This window comes from Peromyscus leucopus, chromosome 1 (genome assembly GCF_004664715.2).
Source record: "Peromyscus leucopus breed LL Stock chromosome 1, UCI_PerLeu_2.1, whole genome shotgun sequence".
NCBI lineage: Eukaryota > Metazoa > Chordata > Mammalia > Rodentia > Cricetidae > Peromyscus > Peromyscus leucopus.
Genome location: NC_051063.1, coordinates 179483923 through 179507408, shown reverse-complemented (window position 1 = coordinate 179507408; position 23486 = coordinate 179483923). Strand labels below are relative to the sequence as shown.

The following is a 23486-nucleotide window of genomic DNA, read 5'->3' as shown; positions in this document are numbered from 1 at the left end:
ATGAGAGGAGTGTGTGTGTGTGTGTGTGTGTGTGTGTGTGTGTATGCATGCACGTGCTTGTGTGTGTGTGTATGCATGTGCTTGTGTGTGCGTGTGCGTGTGCATGTGTGTGGGGGGGTGGGTACACGCACATAGAACGGGGACCTTCAAGGGTCTGGGAGGGGGAGATGTGTGCAGTACAAGATTTTGGACTTTCAGATCTGATATCTAAACCTTCTAAGTCAACATTTCACACTTGGAACCAGACTTGGTGGCCTATGTCTGTAATCATAGCACTCAGGAGGCTGAGGCAGGAGGATCCCTGCCAGTTTGAGGTCCGTTTGTTCCATATTACAAGACCCTGTTTCAAATAGTTAAATGAATAAACATTCCATACTCTAGTACACAGAAGCTCATCATGAAAACTTTTTGAAACTTTTTTTGTCTTAATTCATTATTGTGTATAACTAATTTTGTTTTTATTTAATGGAAATTATTATTATTATTTTCTAACCATTGCTTTGCTGAAGTTTTACTTATTTTTTGTTTTATTTTTCTTTTTTTTTCAAAAATTATTCTTCTCTCATGTAATACATCTCAATTGCAGGGTAGTAAGTTTATCCAAGGATATTCTTTGAGATGTGTTGTACCGGTTTCTTGAAACCCCCAGAGACCACCAAGGAGCCGGTTTCCAATGCAAGCACATAAGGGTCCTTTTAGGCCGGGCGTTGGTGGCACACGCCTTTAATCCCAGCACTCGGGAGGCAGAGCCAGGCGGATCTCTGTGAGTTCGAGGCCAGCCTGGGCTACCAAGTGAGTCCCAGGAAAGGCGCAAAGCTACACAGAGAAACCCTGTCTCGAAAAACCAAAAAAAAAAAAAATAAGGGTCCTTTTATTGTCAGGTTCAACGTGGGCCACCGCACAGCAGATGGAAGGAAATGTGGCGGCGGCCGCGAACCCAGGTGTGAAGAGTTTTTATAGGGAAAAAGCACAAGCCGGAAATTGCATGCTTGGGATTGGGTAGAAAGGATATGGGGCAAGGTGATTTTTTGAAACTGTTGGTCTAGACTTTGGGCACAAAGCCACATTTGAAACCTTTGGGTTAGACTTTTGGTGGGGAACTACAACCCGCTGAACAGGATTATCTGGATATCTTCAAGGGCCATAAACCACAGACAGAATGTCTGCAGGAGCATACTGTTCTGTGTCTGAGTTGTCATGGCACGTTCCTGAAGTCCTTCATGGGACTGAGTACAGCAGGTGGCCCTACCCTAACATGGGGTCTGTATTGCCTTTACAAGATCTACATCCTATTTTGAGACAACTGAAAACTTAAAATTCCCTCAGCTAGTTTTCACTTAATGTCCAGCAGGTGTCGCTGTGTTCCCTTGGAAACTGTAGAATGTCAGGCTATTGAGAGGGTTCTGGTTCCCTTTGTCTTGGTGCAGTGCAGGGAAATGGGGGTGGGGAAGCGGGGGAGGCGGGTGTGTATCGGGGGTGGGGGTATCCATTGGGGTTGTCTGTGATTCCATCAGTTGCAGTATCTGACACATCCAGGTTCTTGTTTATGTGATAAGAAAAAATTATGCTCAGTTTCCTATGGCAGGTTTGAATTATTTGGTGGAGTCTTGATTTCCTATTGGCAATTTGTAGTTGGTAAAAAATTTCCCTAGAAGTCAGAGATTTTAGCCATTCTGAGTATCTTGAAGTAAAAGGAGTATCTTTGTCCTAAGGCAAATTTCTCCCAAGTTAGTGTTTGTGATGTTATCATTACCAGGGGGATAGCTTTTCAGTATGTTAAAAAAAAAAAAAAAGTTTAGGCTAGGCAAGTGCTGGATTACAGAGTTACATTTCAGTATCTTGTTTTTGAAACAGGGTCTCACAGAGTTGCCCAGACTAAAAATTAAATTTACTCTGTAGTCCAGGCAGGCTTTGAACTTGTGACCTTCCTGCCTAGGACTATCTAATGGGTGGGAGTTGTTTTTAAAAATGATAGGCGGTGCTGGTTACCGTGCGGAAATGTCATGAGGCACAAACCATGACAAAAACCTAGTATCAGAGCTTTATTGTGGGGGGAGACAAAAGAACCAGGCCTGGGGAAGAAGCACATAGCGGAGGGGGGGGGGCGGAAGAGGGAGGGAGTGGGGCAGGAGAGAACAGAACGGAGAGGAGAGGGAGTCTGTGTCTGGCTTTCTAAGGATTCCTGTAAACATGCTCAGGTAGGCTTATGGAGCTACGCCACACATGCATGTGCTGACTGCGTGACCACATTGTGCGCACGTAATCAATCCTCCTCCCTTACTTAGCTGCTGAACTGCACATGTGTGGCCATGCAGCTGGAGTGGCGGCAGAATCCTAACAGGAGTGCTTTTAGGCCTCACTGCCATTTAACGTTTCTGTCTGTCACCAGAAGCACAGACCCCAACAGAAAGCCTCACAGAGGCTGAAGATGTAAAACAGAAGGAAGAAAAGGAGGGGGGCCAGCCCATAGTGCCCCCTGAGCCTGCAAAGTCCCCTGGTGAGTTGCTTATCCCCCCAGCTTCATGTCCTGATTGGGGTGTTACTTGTCTTTTGATGGTGAGTCATTTAAAACAAGGCACAGACTTTCTAGCCCAAGCTGGTTCAGTGTAAACTCCCAAGATAATCATGGGTTTTATTGTTAGTACTGGTTTATTGTTTGCATGAGGGAAAAGAGGAAAGAGCCCCCAAATAAAGTGCTTTTAGACATCATAGGTGCCAAGGTGGGCAGTGGTGGCGCACGCCTTTAATCCCAGCACTTGGGAGGCAGAGGCAGGTGGATCGCTGTGAGTTTCAGGCCAGCCTGGTCTACAAAGTGAGTTCCAGGACAGCCAGGACTGTTACACAGAGAAACCCTGCCTCGAAAAACCAAACAAAAAAACAAAAAAATGAAACAAAACAAAACAAAAACAAAGACATCATAGGTGCCAGTCAAATACAATGAACTAAGTAGGTGTTTAGTAAGAGCAACATCTAAACTTAGTTATGAGATTCAGAAGTGGGAATGCCCTTGGAGGCCATGGTGCAGCTTCTGTGCCCTGGTGTTCTTGAGATCCTGTGTCAGAGGTGACATTTGCAGAGACGGTTTTATGACATACTGAGATCTGGTTTTCTACAAGTGCAAGAACAGTGGGACTTTTGTTCAAATCACGCTAAGACTTTATTTATTTATTTATTTATTTGCTATTGTGATGCTGGCGGTGGAATGTAGAGCCTGACTCATGCTAGGCAAGTGTTTAACACTGAGCTATACCTCAGTGCTCTCACTAGGGGGTTCTAGGCAGGTGCTCTGTTACTGAGCCACACCTCAACTCTTTGTGTTCATTTGTTTGTCTGAGACAGGATTTTCCTGTGTAGTCCAGGGTGGCCTTGTAATTTTGCAGTCCTCTGTCTCTGTTCTGAATAGCTGGGATTTCAGGCAGATGCCACCTAGCTGGGTGCTGAGGTTTCTTTTCACTGCCATTCCAAAGTCTTTCTTAATGAAAGCCAGCTGTGCTTTCATTAGCACTGAGGAGTAAACATCAGGCCAGAGAGGCCCTGCATTTATATAGCAGATGGAGAAAGGTCAGATTGTTTGATTTTCCACTTCTAGGGCACAGTGACCTTCGAATTTTAAAGTCTAGAGGGAGAAACAGTTTGTATCACCATCTGTCCTCTCTCACTTCAGAGTCAGTACCCCTGACAAAGACAGAGAACGTTCCAGTGTGTAAGGCTGGCGTGAAACAGGAGCCTCAAGAAGAGGAGCAGAGCAAGCCTCCTGCCAGAGGTGGCAAGACACTCAGCAGCTTCTTCAGTGAGCACCTCTCCCTCTCTGTCCCTCTGGGCTGTGCAGGCCGCAGGTCGTGGCCTCTGTTCAGGCTGTGCTGGCTGGACAAGACTTGGGAGGTGGGGACTATCAGGAGTAAGCACCCTCTACTCCCCATCTTCCCTTGCAGGCCCCCGGAAGCCAGCAGTGAAAGCTGAAGTGAAACAAGAAGAGTCAGGTACTCCAAGGAAGGAAGAGACCAAGGGGTGAGTCGGTGCCCAGGTCTGACAGACATCTAGCAAATTCCCTTCTCCATCCCATGACTCAGCCCAGGCTTGGGCTTCCTCCTCTTGCAGGGCTCGGCCATTGGTCAGTATTTTGGACGTCTTTGGCCCCTATTGCAAAGCCTTAGGTTGCAGGCAGAGTGAGAACTGCTCAGGGACAGAGTTTGCATGCCCATTGATTGCTTGGCCTCTTGCCTGACCTCCAGCCTCCAGCCTGACCCTCAAAGGAGTAAAGGCACCTATGTGACACAGTAATGTAATCATGGGTTTCCTTACCTCTCACCCCATCCACCTGCCTAGAGTGGTTCTGCGCTATCCCCCGGACAAAATCTTAAGGCCCTTTGTCCACTGGTCCCCACTGATCACTCTGTCCTCAGTTCTTAGCACTTTGATTTCACCATACTGAGCTTACCAGGTTGAGCACATGTTCTAGAAAAAACAGACATCTTCATTGGTATCTCCCGAGGGCCTCTGTGCCAGCCCATGGTACGGACCATGTAGAGCTGCTGCTCTTTCCTGATAATGACTGTGGATTAGAGTTGTGGTTCTCTGAATGGCTGCTACGTGATTGTTTTATTGTGATTGGGCCACTCTTATACCACTGTTTATGAACACAAGAAGATTTGTTGAATGAGTAGTCAGGTGGATAGGTGACAAAAACATCCTATAAACTAAAGGGATCAGACCCCATTCTTGCTTTACTCAAAACCATATGTGGGCTGGGGTTGTGGCTCAGTGGTAGAATCACCACCTAGTGAGGAGCTGAGAGTGTGGATCAGTGGTAGAGCACCTGCCTAAAACCTGCCAGCGAGGGGCTAGAGGTGTGGCTCAGTTGTAGAACCCCTGCATAGAATTCCTTCTCAGTGAGGGGCTGGGAGTGTGGTTCAGTAGTAGAGCACCTATCTAGACTCAACCTGTGAGGGGCTAGAGGCCCAGTGGTAGACCTCCTGCCTAGATTCTACCAGTGAAGAGATGGAAATGTGGTGGCCTTTGGCCTTGTGAGCCAGATCCAAAACATAGTAGAAACATTCCTTTGAGAAGTAATTTTGTAGACCCAGAGTTATCCAATTTTATTTCTCCTTTGTCTTCATAGAACCCTGGATCCAACAAATTACAATCCTTCCAAGAGTAACTACCATCCCATTGATGATGCCTGCTGGAAACATGGCCAGAAGTAAGAAGTTAGCCTTCCCATGTCCTACTTCTGTCCCTGTGACTGTGGGAGGCTATCACTTTGGCCTCTATTGGAGGAGTTGTCACATCTCCCCCATTCCTGTTTTGGGACACGGCACCATGGGAAGAGTTAGTGGATAGTTGCCTCTGCATTTTGGTGTTGGCAAGGCTATCCCCTAGGAGGGTGTGAGGAAGCAGGATGGATACAGGATGTGATGTCCTATTCAAGTGGTTCTTGCATCTCTTTTCCTTCCCCAGGGTTCCCTTTCTTGCTGTGGCCCGGACATTTGAGAAGATAGAGGAGGTTTCTGCTCGGTAATTAATTACTCAGGTCTGGGGGCAGGTGCTCTGTGGCTCTGTGCTGAGCATGGCATCGTGTGCTGCCTCCTACCCTGTGATCTTTCCTCACCTCTTCTCCCCATCATAGTCACTGTCTATTCATAACAATGGCCACATCATTTTGAGGCCCAGGCTCAGAAGACCCTCACAATCATTTCTTTTTCTTTGGGTTTTTGAGACAAGGTTGGCCTCAAACTCACGGAGATTTGCCTACCTTTGTCTTCTGAGTGCTGGGATTAAAGGCGCATACCACTACACCTGGCTACAATATTATTTCTGATGGCATATTATCTTAGTCTAAGTGGGTCCAGCCTGTGTCCAAAGGCTGCATGCAGCCAAGATGGCTACCAATGTGGCTGAACACAGACATCTTACACTTAATGTATCGTGAGAACTGTCTCTCGTTGATTGTAACGTAATTGCACTGTTCTGGAGCATGAACCTTGCAGATGACCTCACCTGTCGGTGTCAAAGGTTGAATGTGCCTGCGTGAAACAGAAGGGTCGGCCAGATCTGCAGGGTTTGGAAACAGATTCTAGGAATTATAGGAAATGTGTCATACAAAGAGACTTCAGTCTTGCTTCCTCATCTTAAATGAATGGAAGTCCAGTCTTGGTTACAGAGAGGGTGACCTCGCTTGCCAGACTTCCCCTACAGAGCCTTCCCTCTTAGAGATGCTCAGTATCAGTGGTCCATGTTGGCTCCTTTACTCCTCTCCCAAATCCTGTCCCTTCCTGGCCTCTTACACCTAGGGCTTTCTCCTAGGGCTTTCTTCTGTGTGTGTAGGTGCTATAAGTATTATGGAGTGTACCTCATTCTGCCTTTGCATGTTTAATCAACCTCATTTTTACTTCTCCATGTTGGCTTAAGCTTTCCTGGCATATTTAAACTTTTCTATAATATGCCTTCATTTTTATACATCTTTAGGCTGCCCTTAGTGCTTTGTCCTTAGAAATGTTTTTTTTTTTTTTTTGGGGGGGGGGAGGGGAATGTTTAAGAACTTCCCATGGAGCCAGGCGGTAGTGGTGCACGCCTTTAATCCCAGCACTCGGGAAGCAGAGCCAGGCGGATCTCTTTGAGTTCAAGGCCAGCCTGGGCTACCAAGTGAGCTCCAGGAAAGGTGCAAAGCTAGCAGAGAAACCCTGTCTCGAAAAACCAAAATTTAAAAAAAAAAAAAGAACTTCCCATGGGGTATAACTCCACAATGAGGTGATGGAGGATTTGGGAAGGACCTTGAGTACCAGGATAGCTGTCACTCAGAAAGCAGCTTGTAGCAGCAGCTGGGTAAGGTGGCCAATGGGACAGTTAACATTGCTCTGCTTCCTGGCTTTGTGCCTGTGGCAGGTGGCTCAGCCTCCCTCTCTGAGACTCAATTTCCCCATGAATAAAGGGGAGACCATACATCTCTGCCTTTTATGGAGACTGAATTTATCAACACAACATAGGGAGACATTAGCTTTTGGAGAATCTCATACATTCTACTTAGAAGGAACTGCAAGTGGCTGTCCTGACCCATAATCTAAAATCATGGGAACAGGTGTATACAATTTGTCTGTCTTCCTTCCTTTCTAAGGTTTTTTTGGAAGATTTTCTAGAAAACCTTCAAAGGCAGTGGAGTGTCCTCATGTATCTGGACTAGCTTCCTTTGTGTTGATGTCTTGTTGTGGTTTAGGATCATCGTTAGAACCAAGATCATCAGACTGTAGACACAGAGCTGTTAGTGACAGGAATCCCTGCCTGCCTTTGCATTGTGGCACTTGCCCGTTTCTGTCCTGGTTTCTTTTCTGGGATTCCCACCCGTGGTGTTTAGCTGGCTGTTCTCAGGCGCCCCTCCATCTTCACCCCCAGCCCACACAGCCTCTTCAGTCAGGTACATAAGTGGGGCAAATAGAAAGCCTGCAGTTTCTGTGTCACCATAACCAACGCTTCACAGGCAGCATGGCCATCCTTTTCAGTGGCTGGAGTGTCCTAGAATGGACAGCCTTGGCCTGAACCTCAGCCTGAACCTCAACCTGATGCTTCATGACCTTGGGCAAATCATGGTCTTTCCATGCCTGTTTTCTCACTTGGAGACTGGAGATAATAATGTCACCTGTCTCAGAGGGGCCCTGAGGATCCATCAGTTAAATGGTGGGAAGGATTGAAAAGCAATGCCTTCTTGAGGAGGTGTCTGCATGGCTGCTGTCCTCGTTAGTGTTACTACCATCTACATTGTCATTTTCAGTCACCCTTCCGCAAGCAAGCTGTCCTTGCTCCTTTGGTTCTCCCTCCCTCTCCTTTCTCTTGTTCCTTTCCCCCACCCCCTTACTTCCTGGGACCCCACACCCTACTGACCATGAAATAGGTGGACACACTCTGGCCCTTTCCTCCAGGCTCAAGATGGTGGAGACACTGAGCAACCTGCTGCGCTCCGTGGTGGCCCTGTCACCTCCAGACCTGCTCCCTGTCCTCTACCTCAGCCTCAGCCGCCTCGGGCCACCTCAGCAGGGACTAGAGCTGGGTGTTGGTGATGGTGTCCTCCTCAAGGCAGTTGCCCAGGCCACAGGTAGGAGGGACCAGCAGGAGGGGGCACTTGGAGGTTGTGAAGGAGTTGGGGGTGGGTCAGGGTAGAGGAAGAGGCTAGTGGGGAAGAGTACTTGGCACGGCCAGAATTTTAAGATCTGGCCAGTACAGGGTGTGGAAGCACAGCCTGTGTTGGGACAGAGGCTGTGGGATGGAGAGGCGCAACACCGGGACACAACTCAGTCATTGAGTTGTTTTGACTGCCTGACTGTCCATCTTGTGAGCCCCCTGCTCTTACCTAAGTGTGCCGTAATGGGACTCTGCTTTGGACCATAAACAAGGTCAAGGTACACCCCATATGGTAATGGCTATTTTAGAATGGTAGAACAACAGAAACACAATAAATAAGAGGCTGGAGACCATTAGAGACCAACTAAGGATAGAACAGAAAACCCTCTCTACTCCCATTGGCTTCATCCCATCCCGAGGATTTCAGTCCCATCCACACATCTCTGAGTCTGGGTGTGCTCACCCAGCTGCCTGCCTTCCTCTGAATGGCTGTCGCTTAGGCTTCTTACACTGACCTAATGGGAGCAGGTACTAACTAGTTGTACCAATGAAGCAATCTGTAGGAAAGGGGAAAGCCCACAAGCCCAGATAACTGGAGAAACATCCAGCCAGGGAAGGGACACAGGTAGCCTCAATGTCCCCTTCCCTCTTCCTTCCCCACTGTCTCCTCTATCAAGGTCGTCAGCTGGAGTCCGTCCGGGCTGAGGTAGCAGAGAAGGGTGATGTGGGGCTGGTGGCCGAGAACAGCCGCAGCACTCAGAGACTCATGCTGCCCCCACCTCCACTCACCACCTCCGGGGTCTTTACCAAATTCTGTGACATTGCCCGGCTCACTGGCAGTGCTGTAAGTGGATCAGTGTGGCTCATCCCAACACCCAGATGTCCAGGACCTAAAGCAAAGCATGTGGAGGGGACTGCGTGCTTTGACTGTGGGGGCTGAGTGTTCTTTTCTGCTTGTGTGTTCATGGTGTCTCATCCTGTTCTCTGGAGACCTTAGCACCTAATGCTATGCCTCCTGGGGATCAGAACTCTTGTTAGTGCTTGTTGGACAAAGGGAGAAAGGCAGAGAGAGCTAGTTCATTGCCATCCGTTGCTCTCAGAGCAAGAGGCTACAACAGGTGGTGTCGGTGGCAGCTTTTCCAAAGCGGAAAAGTGTCTGGTTCCTCCTCTGATGATGCCTTCCCTATTCTCCACTTTGTTCAGTCCATGGCCAAGAAGATGGACATCATCAAGGGCCTTTTTGTCGCCTGCCGCCACTCGGAAGCCCGGTTCATTGCCAGGTAAACATGGGGCTCATGAGACTGGGGAGGCATATGGGCCTGCGTTGTGAGCACCTGGCAGCTCCAGTGCTGTTAACAACCCGACTGACTGCCTTGTGATGAGAAAAGTACCAACATGGCCCAGTTCTGACTCTGCATAGGAAGCCTTGTTAGTTACTTTTGCAGTACTGTGGTCAAACTACCTTTTTGTATAATATTAAGGACCAGCCTTAATATTATACTATCCCAGGGGGCCCATAAGGGACACTACCATCGGCGTGGGAATGAATCTAGATACACTTGAGTTCTTTAGTCCATTCACTTTATTCTTCTATGCCAATTCTGTCTACACAGTTTCAGCCCAGTCCTCACATTCAGCTCCTCTCTGTGCCCAGTCATCCTGTCCTCAGAGTTTTAGTAGGCTCTTATGCTTTTGACCTCATCTTTCTTCTCTGTCCCTTCAGTCTTCCATCTATATTCTTCCTGACTCCTTACCCCTGGCCCTGATAAACTCTACAAGAGATCTGTTTTACCCTCTACTGAACCTCTGTCTTTCTCTCTTCTCTCTGGCCATGTGGTTCTTGTCCTCTATTCCTGCCTTACCCTTCACTCTTCCTCTCCTCTCTCTGGCCATGCACCTCTCCTCTCTCTGGCCATGCAGTTGCGCCCACCTCTGGAATTCCACTCCAGTCCTTACTGCACCTGGTTATGTAAAACACCCTATAGTCCTCAGTCAATCTCTCTGCCATGCCCCTAGGCATGGAGGAAGGGGATGGTCTGAGCTTCATTTGCACAAGAAACAAAGCTATGCACCTCCAGCCAGCTTGTTTCCTAGGCTCAACGGGGGTGGGGTGTGTGGGTGGGGTGGGGGTGTTAGTTACCTAGAAGTTCAGCAGGTCTGAGGAGCTGAACTGTTTTCCAGATGGTCTGGGAGTATTTGGGCACGCAAGAATTTCATAGCAGAAGACAGCTGAAATATTAAAAGCTGGATAACACCAAACATTCATAATAAATGGCTTGCCTTTTGACAGACTCTTGGCTGGTCAAAGTATAGCTTTAATAAATACACAGCTGAAATCTCTATAATATATTCTTGTGGCCTGCAAGAATACCTGATGGAGGAAAGGAGTATTTTAGTTCATGGTTTTTAGGGCTTGGGTCCATTATGGTGGGGAAGGCATGGTAGGGTTTGTGGCCACAGGAGTGTGTGCAGGAGGCTCCTCGTACTACAGCAGACAAGGAAACAGAGTAAGACTAGAACCAAGGCATGTATGATCTCCTGCACAGTGACCTAGTTAGTGACCTGCTTCCATTGGGTAGGCCCTGTTTCCTGAAGTTTCCACAGGCTCTCAAAAAGTACCACTAGTTGTGGACAAGCATTTAAAATGTGAGCTCGTGGGGAATATTTCATATCAAATCATGATAACTTCCTGTCATGGGCTAACTCCCCTCTATTGGTGATCCTGCCTAGAGAAGGATTCTGGAGCTCAAGGGTAAATTCTGTGATTGATTCCTTATGTCTGCCTTGGCCTGAGTTCAGCATAAAGCTGTCATGACAGAGGAAGGAAAGTCCCTGACCTCTCTTGAAGTGTGTCTTGAAGCCATTTTTAGGTGTTCTGCCCTGTACCTACTGTTTGATGCCCTCAGTTCTCCCAGCTACTCTGGGGTAGAACCTATCAACCTTACTGCAGCTGATACGGGTGGAGGTGTGGGTCGCTTACTCCCTGTAGAGGGACTGGCTTAAAGCACAGCCTGGGCTGGGTCAGGTGCTTGACTGTCACACCTGCTAGCAGACTCTTGTTCGATTCAGCTTTTGCCTGTGACTTACTTTCCACAGGCCCCTACCCTCTCACCTGTGAAGGTCTTGCTGTCTCCCAGGAATAAACAGTGGTCATGGCTATTCCTGGCTGGCCTCAGTTTCCTTGTCATTTACGGGTTATGTGATATCTTGGGCCCCTTTGAGGCTGTGAAGACTATCTGGACATTTAAGAGGTTCCACAAAAGGTGGAGGTTGGGGAGACAGGAGCAGGCAAAGTGTGGAGGGCCAGACTGGAGAGCGGCCAGCTCGCTCACCCCTGCTGCTCTCTCCTCAGGTCCCTAAGTGGACGGCTGCGCCTTGGGCTGGCTGAGCAGTCAGTCTTGGCTGCACTTGCCCAGGCTGTGAGCCTCACACCCCCTGGCCAAGGTGAGTCACTCTGGCCCATTTTTATGCCAACACTGTTCCCAGGGCTTCCCTTCTCCATCTATTGCCCTATTCTCCTCTGAAAATGCTCCTGGGCAGCCCACCTCATTCCTTTCCCTGTCACATGCCATACACTGCCCTCAGTGACCCTGGGTCCTTGAATAGTTGAAGGGTCATGTTCATCACTAAGCTGCTGGTGGGTCTTTTCATAGAATTTCCCCCAGCTGTTGTGGATGCTGGGAAGGGCAAGACAGCAGAGGCCAGAAAGATGTGGTTGGAAGAACAAAGCATGATCTTGAAGCAGACCTTCTGGTGAGATGCAGGGATGGGGCAGAATGATGGCTAACACGTGAGTGACTGACATGGGTCTAACAACAGCAAGGGACTGTGGTCAAGACAGGGATGATACTGAGTTGTGAGCAGTGAGAGGCAGACACTGACAGCATGTGGGGCTGCAGGCACGAGACACCCCGAGTTCCAGCCAAAGGCCTAAGGGACCCAGAGAAGAGGCTGCTGACTACTTGTAATAGATGTTACGGGCACAGAGAGGATTAGGGCTCCATAGTGAGCCACATGGAGGAATTTAGGTCAGCAGTTGACCTAAGACCTTTGACTGGGTGACTATACTAGAGGAAAGAGGGCTGTGAGCAGTTCCATAAATGTCCCCAAGGCACCTGACCTGGACCTGACTTGGGTGCTGGGCATACAGCTGTCGTGAGTTTCTTACAGATTCCCCCATGGCTCAGCCTCTGGAGGCTCCACTATCTGCCAAGTTCTGTCCGACCCACTCTGCCCTTTCCCAGACTAGCGGAATAAGTTAGCAGTGACCTTGAGTGGGACATAGTCATTGCTCTCAGGACATGAGCAAGGGTGATGGGGGTTGCATGCTGAGGGAGACAATCAGCATGATGTGTGGTGACTGACAGGAGGACACAGTGATGAGGAGTTGAGGACATGGTCACAGAGTTAAGCAGAGGTGTTCAGGAGCCCAGGTCTGGCATGGGCTGAGGGATCTCTGTATTTGCACTTGCATATAGACAGAGTTTTCAAGTTCTAGAAAGAACCTTCATGGGCTGGGTGTGGTGGTACACACCTGAAATCTCAGTACACACTTGGGATCTCAAGTTATAGGCCGACTTGGGGTAGGTAGGAAGATCTTGTCTTATAAAATCATGGAGTGGGGATGTGGCTTAGCAGTTGAGTGTTTGCCTAGAATCCACTAGTGAGGGGCTAAGAGGGTGTCTCAGTGATACAGTCCATGCCTAGAATCTAACACCTAGAATCTAGCAGTATCTTCCTAGATCCATCCTGATCTGGATTGGGGTGTGGCCCAGTAGCAGAACATTGCCTTCATATGGCTAAGATCCTGGGTTCCGCCCCTTCTCCCAGCACTTGGAAGAAAACAAAAGACCTTGTCATCTTGCTTTCTTCTCTCCAACCCCTCCCTAGTGAGGTGCCTGACCTGGATCGAATCATCCCTGTGCTGCTGGAACATGGCCTGGAACGTCTCCCAGAGCACTGCAGGCTAAGCCCAGGTACCACGCCATGGCCCTTGAGGTGGAGGCAGCTATCCTCCATTGAGCTGGTGTGAGCAGTTGCACCCAGACAGCTTCTGAGTACTGAGACCCTTTCCTTTTCCCCTGAGCTCTCCCTTATAACTGAACAGAGCATGGGCTACAGCAGCGAAGATTCCCCAGAAGGCAGTGGCCAAGGAGAATCTGTCATGTATCTACATGTGTAGAGCACGGCTGGCAGCCATAGCGCATGTAGCTGTGCTTCAGTGGTTATCCAAGGACCTGGATTCCTTTTATCTCGTCCCTCTGCTGTCTTGAAGCTGTCACTCTAAAGCCTATATGATTAGGGAAAGAGGGGAGGTAATGTTGCTTGTAAAGTGTGACCATATACTGCTCTTGTTACTCCTGTGCCCATGTATGGCCTTTATTAGCTGCCAGGGAGGTTGGTATGGGGACCCGAGTGCCTCTTCTGAAATGTGGGTGGTCCTCTCCTTTACAGTATGGCAGGAGAAGAGAGTGGTAGGCCCTGGGCACATTGGTAGGCTTTGCCTCCCCCTCTTAATTTCTTGATCGATTGCCTTTTCTCTGCCCTCCTAATTTGCTTTCTTCCCTCCCAGGGGTCCCTCTTAAACCAATGCTGGCCCATCCCACTCGGGGTGTCAGTGAGGTACTGAAACGCTTTGAGGAGGTGGACTTCACCTGCGAGTACAAATATGATGGGCAGCGGGCACAGGTATGGGTCGAGCACAGCCCTTCCTGTATGAGGAGGGTACTCAGTACAGGTCCGGAATGGCACAGTCCTCTCTCTGGCTTTAGTCTCCCCTCTGTTCAGTGAGTGCAGTACCCTTCACCTCCAGCTTATGGCAAAATGGGGTTGCTAGAAGTTCTGACCTATAGAAGGGTCATCAGGAGGTGCTGACTCCCCTGGTACTTGGTGAATACAGTATGATTTATGGTTGCCGTTCTGGGAGGCCCTTGTGTGACTCTTGGTGCAGTGACAGGCGTGCGCCTCCTGAGACCAAGGCATTGGTGCTGAGGAAGTATGCTATGGCTTTTCTGTCTGGGTGGGATTCGGGACTAGCCTGGCGTTTATCACATGAGGAAGGGATAGCACACAAGGTGAGTAGTACCTGGGCCTTTGAGGCAGTCACAGCAGTGGATTCCACACGCACAACCTCAGCAGTGAGTCTTCAGAATAATACTGAGAAGACAATCAGAAAACAGTTTATAATAGTGGTCATGATTATAAACATATATGCATATATATGTTAAAGACTATACATATAAGATGGCGTATATATAACCCTCTTAAACCCTGTGTAAATACCAGACAGTATTCAGACAACTATGCCAACAGTAGAATCCAGAGTGGTTCAGTTGTAGCACAACTCATTCAGACAGGTCTGTGTTGCATTCAACAAGGTGGATGAACTTTGGGAGACAGGGAGGTAGGGAAATGGGAAACAGAAGCGATGAAGTCAGACACCAGGCTGGTGAAGTGACGAGTAGGCAAGATGCTTTACCAAGCTTGATGACCGGAATTTGATCCCCAGGACTCACATGGTGGAGGGAGAGAACTAACTTCCTCAGCTTGTTCTCTTACCTGCACACTCAACAGTGTGATAAATCGTGTGTGTGTGTGTGTGTGTGTGTGTGTGTGTGTGTGTGTGTGTGTGTGTGTGTGTGTGTGTGTGTGTACATACATTATATAAAGGTTAAAAAAAAAAACGGGGCAAAAAGATGTTGTATGCTACACACAGGTTGTAGGTACCAGGAAACTTAAGATGATTTGCTCAGATCTCTGTAGCAGCTCGTTGAGCTTCCCAAACTTGCAGTGAAGGTGAGGTCTGAAGCCAGTGCCACACAGAAAGGGCTTGCCTGACTTCCTCTCCCTTCCCCTGTGATGGTAGATCCACGTTCTGGAAAGTGGAGAGGTGAAGATCTTCAGCAGGAACCAGGAAGACAACACAGGAAAGTACCCTGACATTATCAGCCGCATCCCCAAGGTGAGTGTCTGCCTGCTGGGCTGTGGTACAGCCCCCTCTGGACCAACCTGGTGCGGTAGGGGCGGGGCTTATTAGGAGAGACTGGAAGATGTGTAGCTGTGTATGTCAGCCTTGCTTCAGTATGGTTTGAACAGATGTTGCACATTTCTGCAGTCTGGAGGCAGGTGCTCCAAGGCTGTTCTGATTCCACTGTCCTTGGTTGGCTAGCTTGTCATCCTAGTGTTGTCTGCCTGCAGCTGCCACACTTCCAGACAGAAACAGAGGGGAAGGGGGTTCTAGGCTATGTCTAGCCCATGGGAAAGTTAATGCTTTCCTGGACCCCTGCCCCGTCTCCCCACTGGCTTCAACTTGTGGACACTGTCTAACACAGGTTCCCATGAACGTCCTTAGCAGGATCCTGGATCAGTCTGGAGCCTGTCCATAGTGAGGCCAAGAGAGGACCTAAAGGGCACTGGCCTGTGAGCAGCTGGAGCCTTACAAGTAGCTTAGAGGCAGAGCAGGGCTGGGCCTTGGGCCAGGGGTTTCTCTACGCTTCCTGGATGTTGGAAATTGAACCCAGGTCTTCTGTAAGAACATCAAGTGCTCTTAAGCACTGAGCACATCTTGGTTTTGCTGTTTCCTGGAAGTGCCCCTATGTTTTCTGTGCCCATTCACTCAGCAAATGTGGATTAGACATCTGTGTGTGCCATAGCCTGTGGTAGCACAGCCAGAGCTTGCCGCTTTCATTAGAGGGGGGCACTGTAGACTCCGAAGAAAAGGTCCAGCATCTGTGACCCTGAATAAGAACCATAATTGACTGGGACATCGCTCAGTGTTACAACAGTGGCCTAGAGTCTACTAATGAGAAACTGGGGGTGTGGCTTAGCAGTAGAGCACCTGCCTTGAGTCCACCAATGAAGGGCTGAGGGCATGGCTGAGTGGTAGGACGCTTGCTGCGCATGTAGTGCCCAAGGTCCTCTGTTCAGTTCCTAGCACTGAGTGGGGGAAAAGGAGGTTTGAAGTGTCTTAAAGCATACAGCTAGCTCTGGGATGCAACATGAAGGGCGGCCCCTGACATTCTACCAGTGTTTTAGTGAGGGAAGAGAAGGCTTCCCAGGGAAGGCAAACCACAGGAAAGGGGATAGGGAGGAAGGCAGGCATTGCAAAGGGAACAGCATGTGCAAAGGCCCAGTGCTGTGAGACACCTGCCGCTTAGAGACACAAAGAAGCTGATGTGCTGAAGTGAAGAGAAGACTAGGGGCTGATGAAGAGTTCTCCAGAGTCCAAGGAAGTTCACACCGTTTTTATCAGCAAGCACAGCAATAATAACCAGGGTTTGTGGCAGTCACCTTGGCTGTTGGCTAGAGGTGCTGTTGCAGGGGTCAGTGCAAGTAGGCAGCAGTTGGGGTGGCTGAGGCACGCTGTGGTGAGGTGAGAGCTCAGAGACCTCAGAGGGGAAGTGCTGGGTTCAGGGAAAGTTGAATGTGGTGAGAGGAAGAGGGAAGTTTCCCTGGGTGCAGCCGCTGAGTCTGGTCCATGGCACGAAATGGCAAGTCACCAGGAAAACTAGTGCCCCTTGGTGAGGACTCAGGAGGATCTATGTTCTTGTGTTTGCTGAGGTCAGTTGTGGTTCATGGGAGCAAGGGAGGGAAAAGGAATTCATTGGCTTGTTTCTGTCCTTTGACTTCTTCCCTCACTTTGCAGATTAAACTCCCCTCAGTCACATCTTTCATCCTGGACACTGAGGCTGTGGCCTGGGACCGGGAAAAGAAGCAGATCCAGCCATTCCAAGTGCTCACCACACGAAAGCGCAAGGTAGCATCAGCCCATCAATTTCCTGTTGCAGTGGCACACTCTGTCTCTTTCCTTCCATGGCTGACTTTGGGTCCTGCCTGGTCCCCTAAGGGGCAGAGTGGATCTGAATGTGGATCTAGCTTTGGCAAAGTGGTTACCCTTGTTCCAGCCATCGCATTCTCACCCCAGGATCTCAGTTAGGAAAGAGTGAAGGGTCCTTTTCCTGTTTTTATCATTTCACTATGAAAGGCCTGTTGGGGAAGTCACATACCCTGGACCTCAGCTGGCTTTCCTTTTATACCTAGTTTGTTAGTGTTGTGGCATTTTTTCATCATTGGCTGCAAGGGAGGCTGGCAGGCAAATCGTGCAGTGAAGGAGGGTTAAGTCAGGATTCCCCAGGAGTCATCCTCACTCAGGGCTTATGTCTGCAGCATTGCTGCCCCCTCAGCAGTGTGATCCCCTCGCCTGGGGGGAGGAGTGAGGAATGGTAGGTGTCTGCCCGAAGCATGATGGGATAGGGCACAGAAGGTCACCTCCCCGTCCCTCATGCCTGGTCTTTGTTCTGTTCCAACTAGGAAGTTGATGCATCAGAGATACAGGTGCAGGTGTGTCTGTATGCCTTTGATCTCATCTACCTCAACGGAGAGGTGAGTTCTGCTCTGTGACAGGTGGCCACACAGAGTGGCAGGCTGGAGTGAGCTTGGAGGTTGTTTCTGCTCCATCACTGAGCTGGAATGTCATGCTCAGGCAGTGCCTTTCTAAATGTGGGCTCAGTAGGCTAGAGGCCCCCAGACCTTTTGTGCAGGGTGATTTTGAGGACTCCTGGTGTGGTTTTACATCTGTATGAAGTAGATTTTTCTCCCTGTGATTTCAGAAGCAGTGGAAAAGCCAGCCTCTGTTCTGTTGAAAAGGGTCTACACACTGTCAGTCAGTCAGTGCCCCTCTTCTCGCTATTTATTTTTAAATAGATGTGTGTTTTATAAAATACACTGTTTGGAGGTGCGTAAGTACTATAAGTAGAGTACCTGCCTGGCTTGCTCAAGGCCCTGAGCTCCATTTGCAGAACACAAAAAAGATGAAAAAAATAAATGCTAATTGGCCATATTGGATATACTGTTTTTTAATGAATTAACTATATTTAAAATTTTGAATTTCTGATATTATGAATATCAAGAAGTATGGCCACCTCTATCCTCCTCCTAAATAGATGCCCTTTAAAGAGAGTCCTCAAGTACTTTTTAAACTAGCTTGGGGCACGACTCAGTGGTAGAGCCCCTGCCCAGAATCCCCCAATGAGGGGCTGGGGCTCAGAAGTAAAGTGTCTGCCTAGAATTTATGAGACCTCATGTTATGTCTCCAGTATCTGCTAAAAACATAAAAAATTAAAAAAAAAAAAGGCTATAAAGAGTTTTAAGACTGAAAATTTGAAAATGGTCACGTAAGGGTACTAGTTAAGAAGCTGATGATTACTGTCACAGAAATTGTTCTCACCCAGCCTGTAGAGAACTCATCGTGTGTACTTAGGGGGTTGGGCTGAGGGACAAGATCTCCCATTCTCTTCTTGCCTCTTCTTACTGCTTCTCTCTTGATATATTCTGTCTGGGCAGTACCAGTCAAATCTCTGTACCTGGTCAAGATCTGATTCTGTCCCTGGGCTATCAGAACTGACAGTCTATATATTTCTGGCTAATTGAGCCATATAGCACATATTGTTTCCACCAGATAGGTGAGTCTGTCTTAGGGAAGTAAGGTGAGCAGAGGCTAGCTTTCTTATGGATAGATGACATCTTATTCAGGTTCTATCTGTCTTGTCTGTGTGTATAAAGTTTGTGTTTGTGTGTGTGTATGTGTGTGTGTGTGTGTGTGTGTGTGTGTGTGTGTGTGTGTGATTCTTCTTCATCCTCCTGAGTTAGCAAGCAGTTAAGCTTGTTAGTTAGCTAGCACCACCCCATGCCTAGCTTACTTCACTATTGTTTATAAAGGACCTTAGCATGTGTGAACTTTGTATCTGGGATGGGGGGCTCCCAGACTCATCTCCATAGATATTGAGGAACCATTGCATTGTTAATCTTTTTCTCACTTAGGAGGGGATTCTCAGTTCTCTGTTAGTGTAGGGAAGATCCTCTTGGAAATGTGTATTAACCTTGTGGTGATATTAAAATTGACAAGAAGTAGGGCCTGTGTGATGGTATTCAGCATATAAAAGTGCTTGCCTGGCAAGCCTCATAACTTAACTTCAGTCCCCAAAACCCTATATGAAGATGAGAGAACTGACTCCACAGAATTATCCTCTGACCTCCACATGTGTGCCATGGACACCCATATCTGCATATTATGATAAACAAATTAATAATAAATAAAAACTAAATTATAATTCCACAAAGTGTTCATTCTGGCACCAGGTGGATGATGGATGATGGCTTCCCATTAGGTAATCCTGAGTTCAGCACACTAGTGGGGTCTGCTTTTCTCTGATCCCTCCATCTATAGTTAAAGTTCTGACGGTCCTGCTGGTCGCTGGTTCCTCCTTCCCCAAGGCTTTCTGTAACCACATGTGTGCCTGCTGTGTACACTGTCAAGGTCCGGACTTCTACAGTTTTTATTTCCTCGGTGTTGTCCACTTTCTCTCCTCAGTCCCTGACTCGCCAGCCCTTGTCTCGACGGCGGCAGCTGCTCCGGGAAAACTTTGTGGAGACAGAGGGTGAGTTTGTCTTCGCCACCTCCCTGGACACCAAGGACATTGAGCAGATCGCTGAGTTCTTGGAGCAGTCGGTGAAGGGTGAGTGCAACCACTCTTCTCTCTACGGGTCTGAAGCCTTGCTGTAGCCTGCGCTGACCGTGTCTTCATTTCCCAACCCCTGAGATTTGCCTGGAATCCTCCCTGCTCAGGCTTTGTGAGCCACTATTTCCCCAATCAGGCTTCCGTGTTTCCTACAGACTCCTGTGAAGGGCTGATGGTGAAGACCCTGGATGTTGATGCCACCTATGAGATCGCCAAGAGGTCACACAACTGGCTCAAGGTGATTCTGGCCTCTGACTGGCTTCCCCAGTGTGGGTGTCTGCCCCACTATGCACTGGAGTCTCCAGCCACTCCCTGTCTGAGCACGGGTCCCCGTTATATGATTCCTGCCTCAGCAAAGCATGGCTAATCCTCTTCCAGGAACTCACTGTGAACTGCTTAGCCTACGCCTTGGTTACATCATGGTGAGGAAGCCAAGCCAGGTCTCCGTGCTCCTGTGCTGGTGTCATTGTTGTAGGAGGCACTCAAAGGACAGTCCTTGGGTTGTGTCCAAGATAAACCGCCTCTGATGAGCTCATGAGGAAAGAGTCAGCTTGGTTAGGAAGGGTCTTGGGGAGTTCAGAAAAGCCCTCCAGCTGGACATCTGGTACAGCTCTGGACAGCAGGAAGGGGTGGGCCATGTGAAGATGAGGGCAGAGCATTTGGGCTGGGGAGCCACAGATACATCGGCCCCGGAGGCGGAGTAGGTTCAGTGTTACAGGATACAGGGTGGGCAGGGGAGGGAGGTCAGGGGAGCAGGCTATAGACTATGTAGCACCTTGCGCCCTGTGAGATGAAACTGGGTTCTTTTCTAAAGGTTTCAGGAAGCAAGCAGAGTCTCAGAGAAAGTCTGATCCTGTTGTCACTTTGCAGAGGTCCTCTGGCTACTTTATAGAGAATAAGCCAGTGTGATGTATGATTGGGCAAAAATGAGAAGGGGGTGGAAGGGTGTTTGCTGGCACGAGATGACAGATGGAGGCCCTTGGGAACTGGGCAAGCTAGGCCTGCCGTGCTTTTCCTCTTGGCTCTGGTCTGTTTCTCCTATCTAGAAGCAGCTCATTGTGTGCAAACCTTCCCTGCCTTAGCAATAATTCACTCTTACCCACAATCTTAAGTGCCTGCCTGTCACTCAGCTGGTGCTTCATAAGTGTTTCTTGAATGGATGGGTAAGTGTGAAGGGATGGGTTGAGTGAGTTAACCTTGACTATTTGGGGACTGAAGCAAAGAGAAACAAGGTAACCCCCAAGCTGGATGTGGTATATACTGTAACCCTAGCACTCTGGAGGCTGGGGCAGGAGGATCCAGATGCCAGCTCAGCCTGGAAATATAAAAGGTGATTCCCCTCACATACCTCTAACTCATTTGCTTTGCTTCAAGATGAAAAGCCCTTTTACCTGCAACTTCTCCAGCAAGCTTTCCTCAAAGTTCTCAAGCCCTCAAGGACAAGCCTCAAGTAGTGAGTTCCCATCTGCCCTTCTACCCCTCTCATCCCTGACTTCTCTCCTCCAGCTGAAGAAGGACTACCTTGACGGTGTGGGCGACACTTTGGACCTTGTAGTGATTGGTGCCTACCTGGGCCGGGGGAAGCGTGCCGGCCGGTATGGGGGCTTCCTGTTGGCTGCCTATGATGAGGAGAGTGAAGAACTGCAGGCCATATGCAAGGTCCTGGGGACTGGGTGCTGGTCACAGAATCGGGAGGGATATAATTACACTCTGGGATGTGCCTGTGTCATCATGCATGTGCAGACTCCACCAGCTCTGAATAAATGAGCGATGTCTCACGTGTTTACCTATGTGATCATGGCTTGTAATTTGTCATATTTTTGGGCACCAGTCGGTGGCCAGAAATATTTTTTGCAATATCTTTACATTTTTGCAGTATTTATCTAGAATGGGGATTTAAAAGCACTATTATTAGGACAGAAGGCAAACAGTAATATGGCTGTCAATACAGGCAGGACTTGTCTTGTTAGAAACTTACATAAGCAGTTTAAAGACAGCTACCAGCACAGAGTATTACTACTTTTTAGCATTTCCTAAATTTTGGTTCTAGGTTTAATGGTGGTATTAAAGAGTAGGAGTGGTAAGTGGTGGTGCAAGCCTGTAATCCTAGCCCTTGGGAGGTAGGAGAGTCACAAGTCCAGTGCCATACTGGATATGAAGCTGGGAGTGTAGCTCAGCAGTACGGCTGTTGCCTAGAATCCTCCAGTGAGGGGCTGGGGGTGTGGCTCAGTGGTAGAGCACCTGCCTAGAATCCCCCAGTGAGGGACTGGGGGTGTGGCTCAGTGGTAGAGCCCCTGCCTAGAATCCCCCAGTGAGGGGCTGGGGTGTGGCTCAGTGGTAGAGCCCCTGCCTAGAATCCCCCAGTGAGGGGCTGGGGTGTGGCTCAGTGGTAGAGCCCCTGCCTAGAATCCCCCAGTGAGGAGCTGGGGGTGTGGCTCAGTGGTAGAGCCCCTGCCTAGAATCCCCCAGTGAGGGGCTGGGGTGTGGCTCAGTGGTAGAGATCTTGCCCAGACATTGGAGAAGCACAGCAGAGGAGATATTTTTTTCTAGAAAGCAAAGGGCAGTGCATGACAAGCGTAGTCTTTCCGGGCAGGAAATTTTCCCCTTCTGTGAGCTTTGGCCGAATGCTCAGTAGCACCACTCCACCTCATCTCAGGTGGCAGGAGCAGGGTTAGGTGCTGGACCAGCTGGCCAGATGAGCTTCTAATTCGCCATATTCTCCTGCAGCTGGGGACTGGATTCAGCGATGAAGAGCTGGAGGAGCATCACCAGAGCCTACAGGTGGGCCGCATGACTGCCCGGCGCCTCTCATCATACTCTGTGCTGGGGCTCTGGTAGTATGGATTCCGAGAACATCTAGATTTAAGTCCCAGATCTGCCAGCTACTTCCTGGCAACGCTGGCCAAGGGACTGCATGTCCCAGCACAGCATGCATCTAGTAGCTGCCCCTTAGAAGTGCTATGAGCCTCTAGAGAAGGACGATCTTTCTTAGTGGTCTCAGGCGTTTTCTCTGTCCTGTGTGTTGGTATCCTCAGGTCTGACCCCATCTCTGTCCCATTCTTGGATATCTCTCTGCTGTTCCCTAGGTTTGTGTCCCTCACCTCAAACTCCCCCTGACCCCCCTCAAGTGTTGTCTATGTATGTGTCTGTGTCTCTCTGTATCTTTAGTATCCCTTCTCAGTCCCGTGGTGTCTCCTTTCTTCCCTTTACCATTTCCCTTGGATACCCCATGTCTAGCTTTTTGATATAAGGATTGCTTAGACAGCGTCTTCTCCACTTTCTTCTCCCCTTCTCTCATCTCTAACCTCCCTCTAGGGTTTTGATAGTTAAGCTCATCTCCTTTCCCTCTGCTCACTGCAGGCCCTGGTCTTGCCGACCCCACGCCCCTATGTGAGGATTGATGGAGCAGTGGCCCCAGACCACTGGCTGGACCCAAGCGTCGTGTGGGAAGTGAAGTGTGCAGATCTCTCCCTGTCCCCTGTCTACCCTGCTGCACGGGGCCTGGTGAGTGCTTGGGTCTGGGAAAGATTCTAGTAGGGAAGACAGCTGTTGGGGAGGGACTTTGGGTTGTGCTCTTCCTGTGTATTGATTAAGAAACCTGGAATATACTTAGGTGTCAGATATCGTTCAACTGTATTAAGAAGACAGTGACATTGTTCCCTTTGGTAGCATCTGACCTTCATCTCCAATGTAACCTGAGAACCTAGACTTATGTGAAAATGCAGCTTGCCTTCCCATTGTTTCCTTCATGACTGAGGTTGCTATTTCTTTTTTTTGTTTTTGTTTTTCGAGACAGGTTTTCTCTGTGTAGTTTTGCGCCTTTCCTGGATCTCGCTCTGTATACCAGGCTGGCCTCGAACT

General features: G+C 49.0%; 1 protein-coding gene across 7 annotated transcripts in view; it reads left to right on the top strand.

The window, feature by feature from the left end:
- Positions 1-23486, top strand: part of Lig1 (DNA ligase 1) — a 35352-nt gene that overhangs the window by 10103 nt on the left and 1763 nt on the right. For 5 of the 7 annotated variants that reach the window (XM_037202083.1, XM_037202087.1, XM_037202085.1 and 2 more), the window contains exons 7-27: positions 882-941; positions 2390-2497; positions 3665-3790; positions 3933-4008; positions 5120-5200; positions 5458-5514; positions 7911-8083; positions 8787-8953; positions 9313-9389; positions 11462-11553; positions 11763-11862; positions 13000-13085; positions 13682-13797; positions 14975-15070; positions 16754-16864; positions 17419-17490; positions 19478-19622; positions 19781-19863; positions 21132-21284; positions 22353-22406; positions 22986-23129. In XM_037202083.1, the coding sequence (XP_037057978.1) occupies positions 882-941; positions 2390-2497; positions 3665-3790; positions 3933-4008; positions 5120-5200; positions 5458-5514; positions 7911-8083; positions 8787-8953; positions 9313-9389; positions 11462-11553; positions 11763-11862; positions 13000-13085; positions 13682-13797; positions 14975-15070; positions 16754-16864; positions 17419-17490; positions 19478-19622; positions 19781-19863; positions 21132-21284; positions 22353-22406; positions 22986-23129 (2177 nt within the window). The remainder of the gene's footprint in view (positions 1-881; positions 942-2389; positions 2498-3664; positions 3791-3932; positions 4009-5119; positions 5201-5457; positions 5515-7910; positions 8084-8786; positions 8954-9312; positions 9390-11461; positions 11554-11762; positions 11863-12999; positions 13086-13681; positions 13798-14974; positions 15071-16753; positions 16865-17418; positions 17491-19477; positions 19623-19780; positions 19864-21131; positions 21285-22352; positions 22407-22985; positions 23130-23486) is intronic. The other 2 variants (XM_028884904.2, XM_037202088.1) reach the window with 2 other exon arrangements.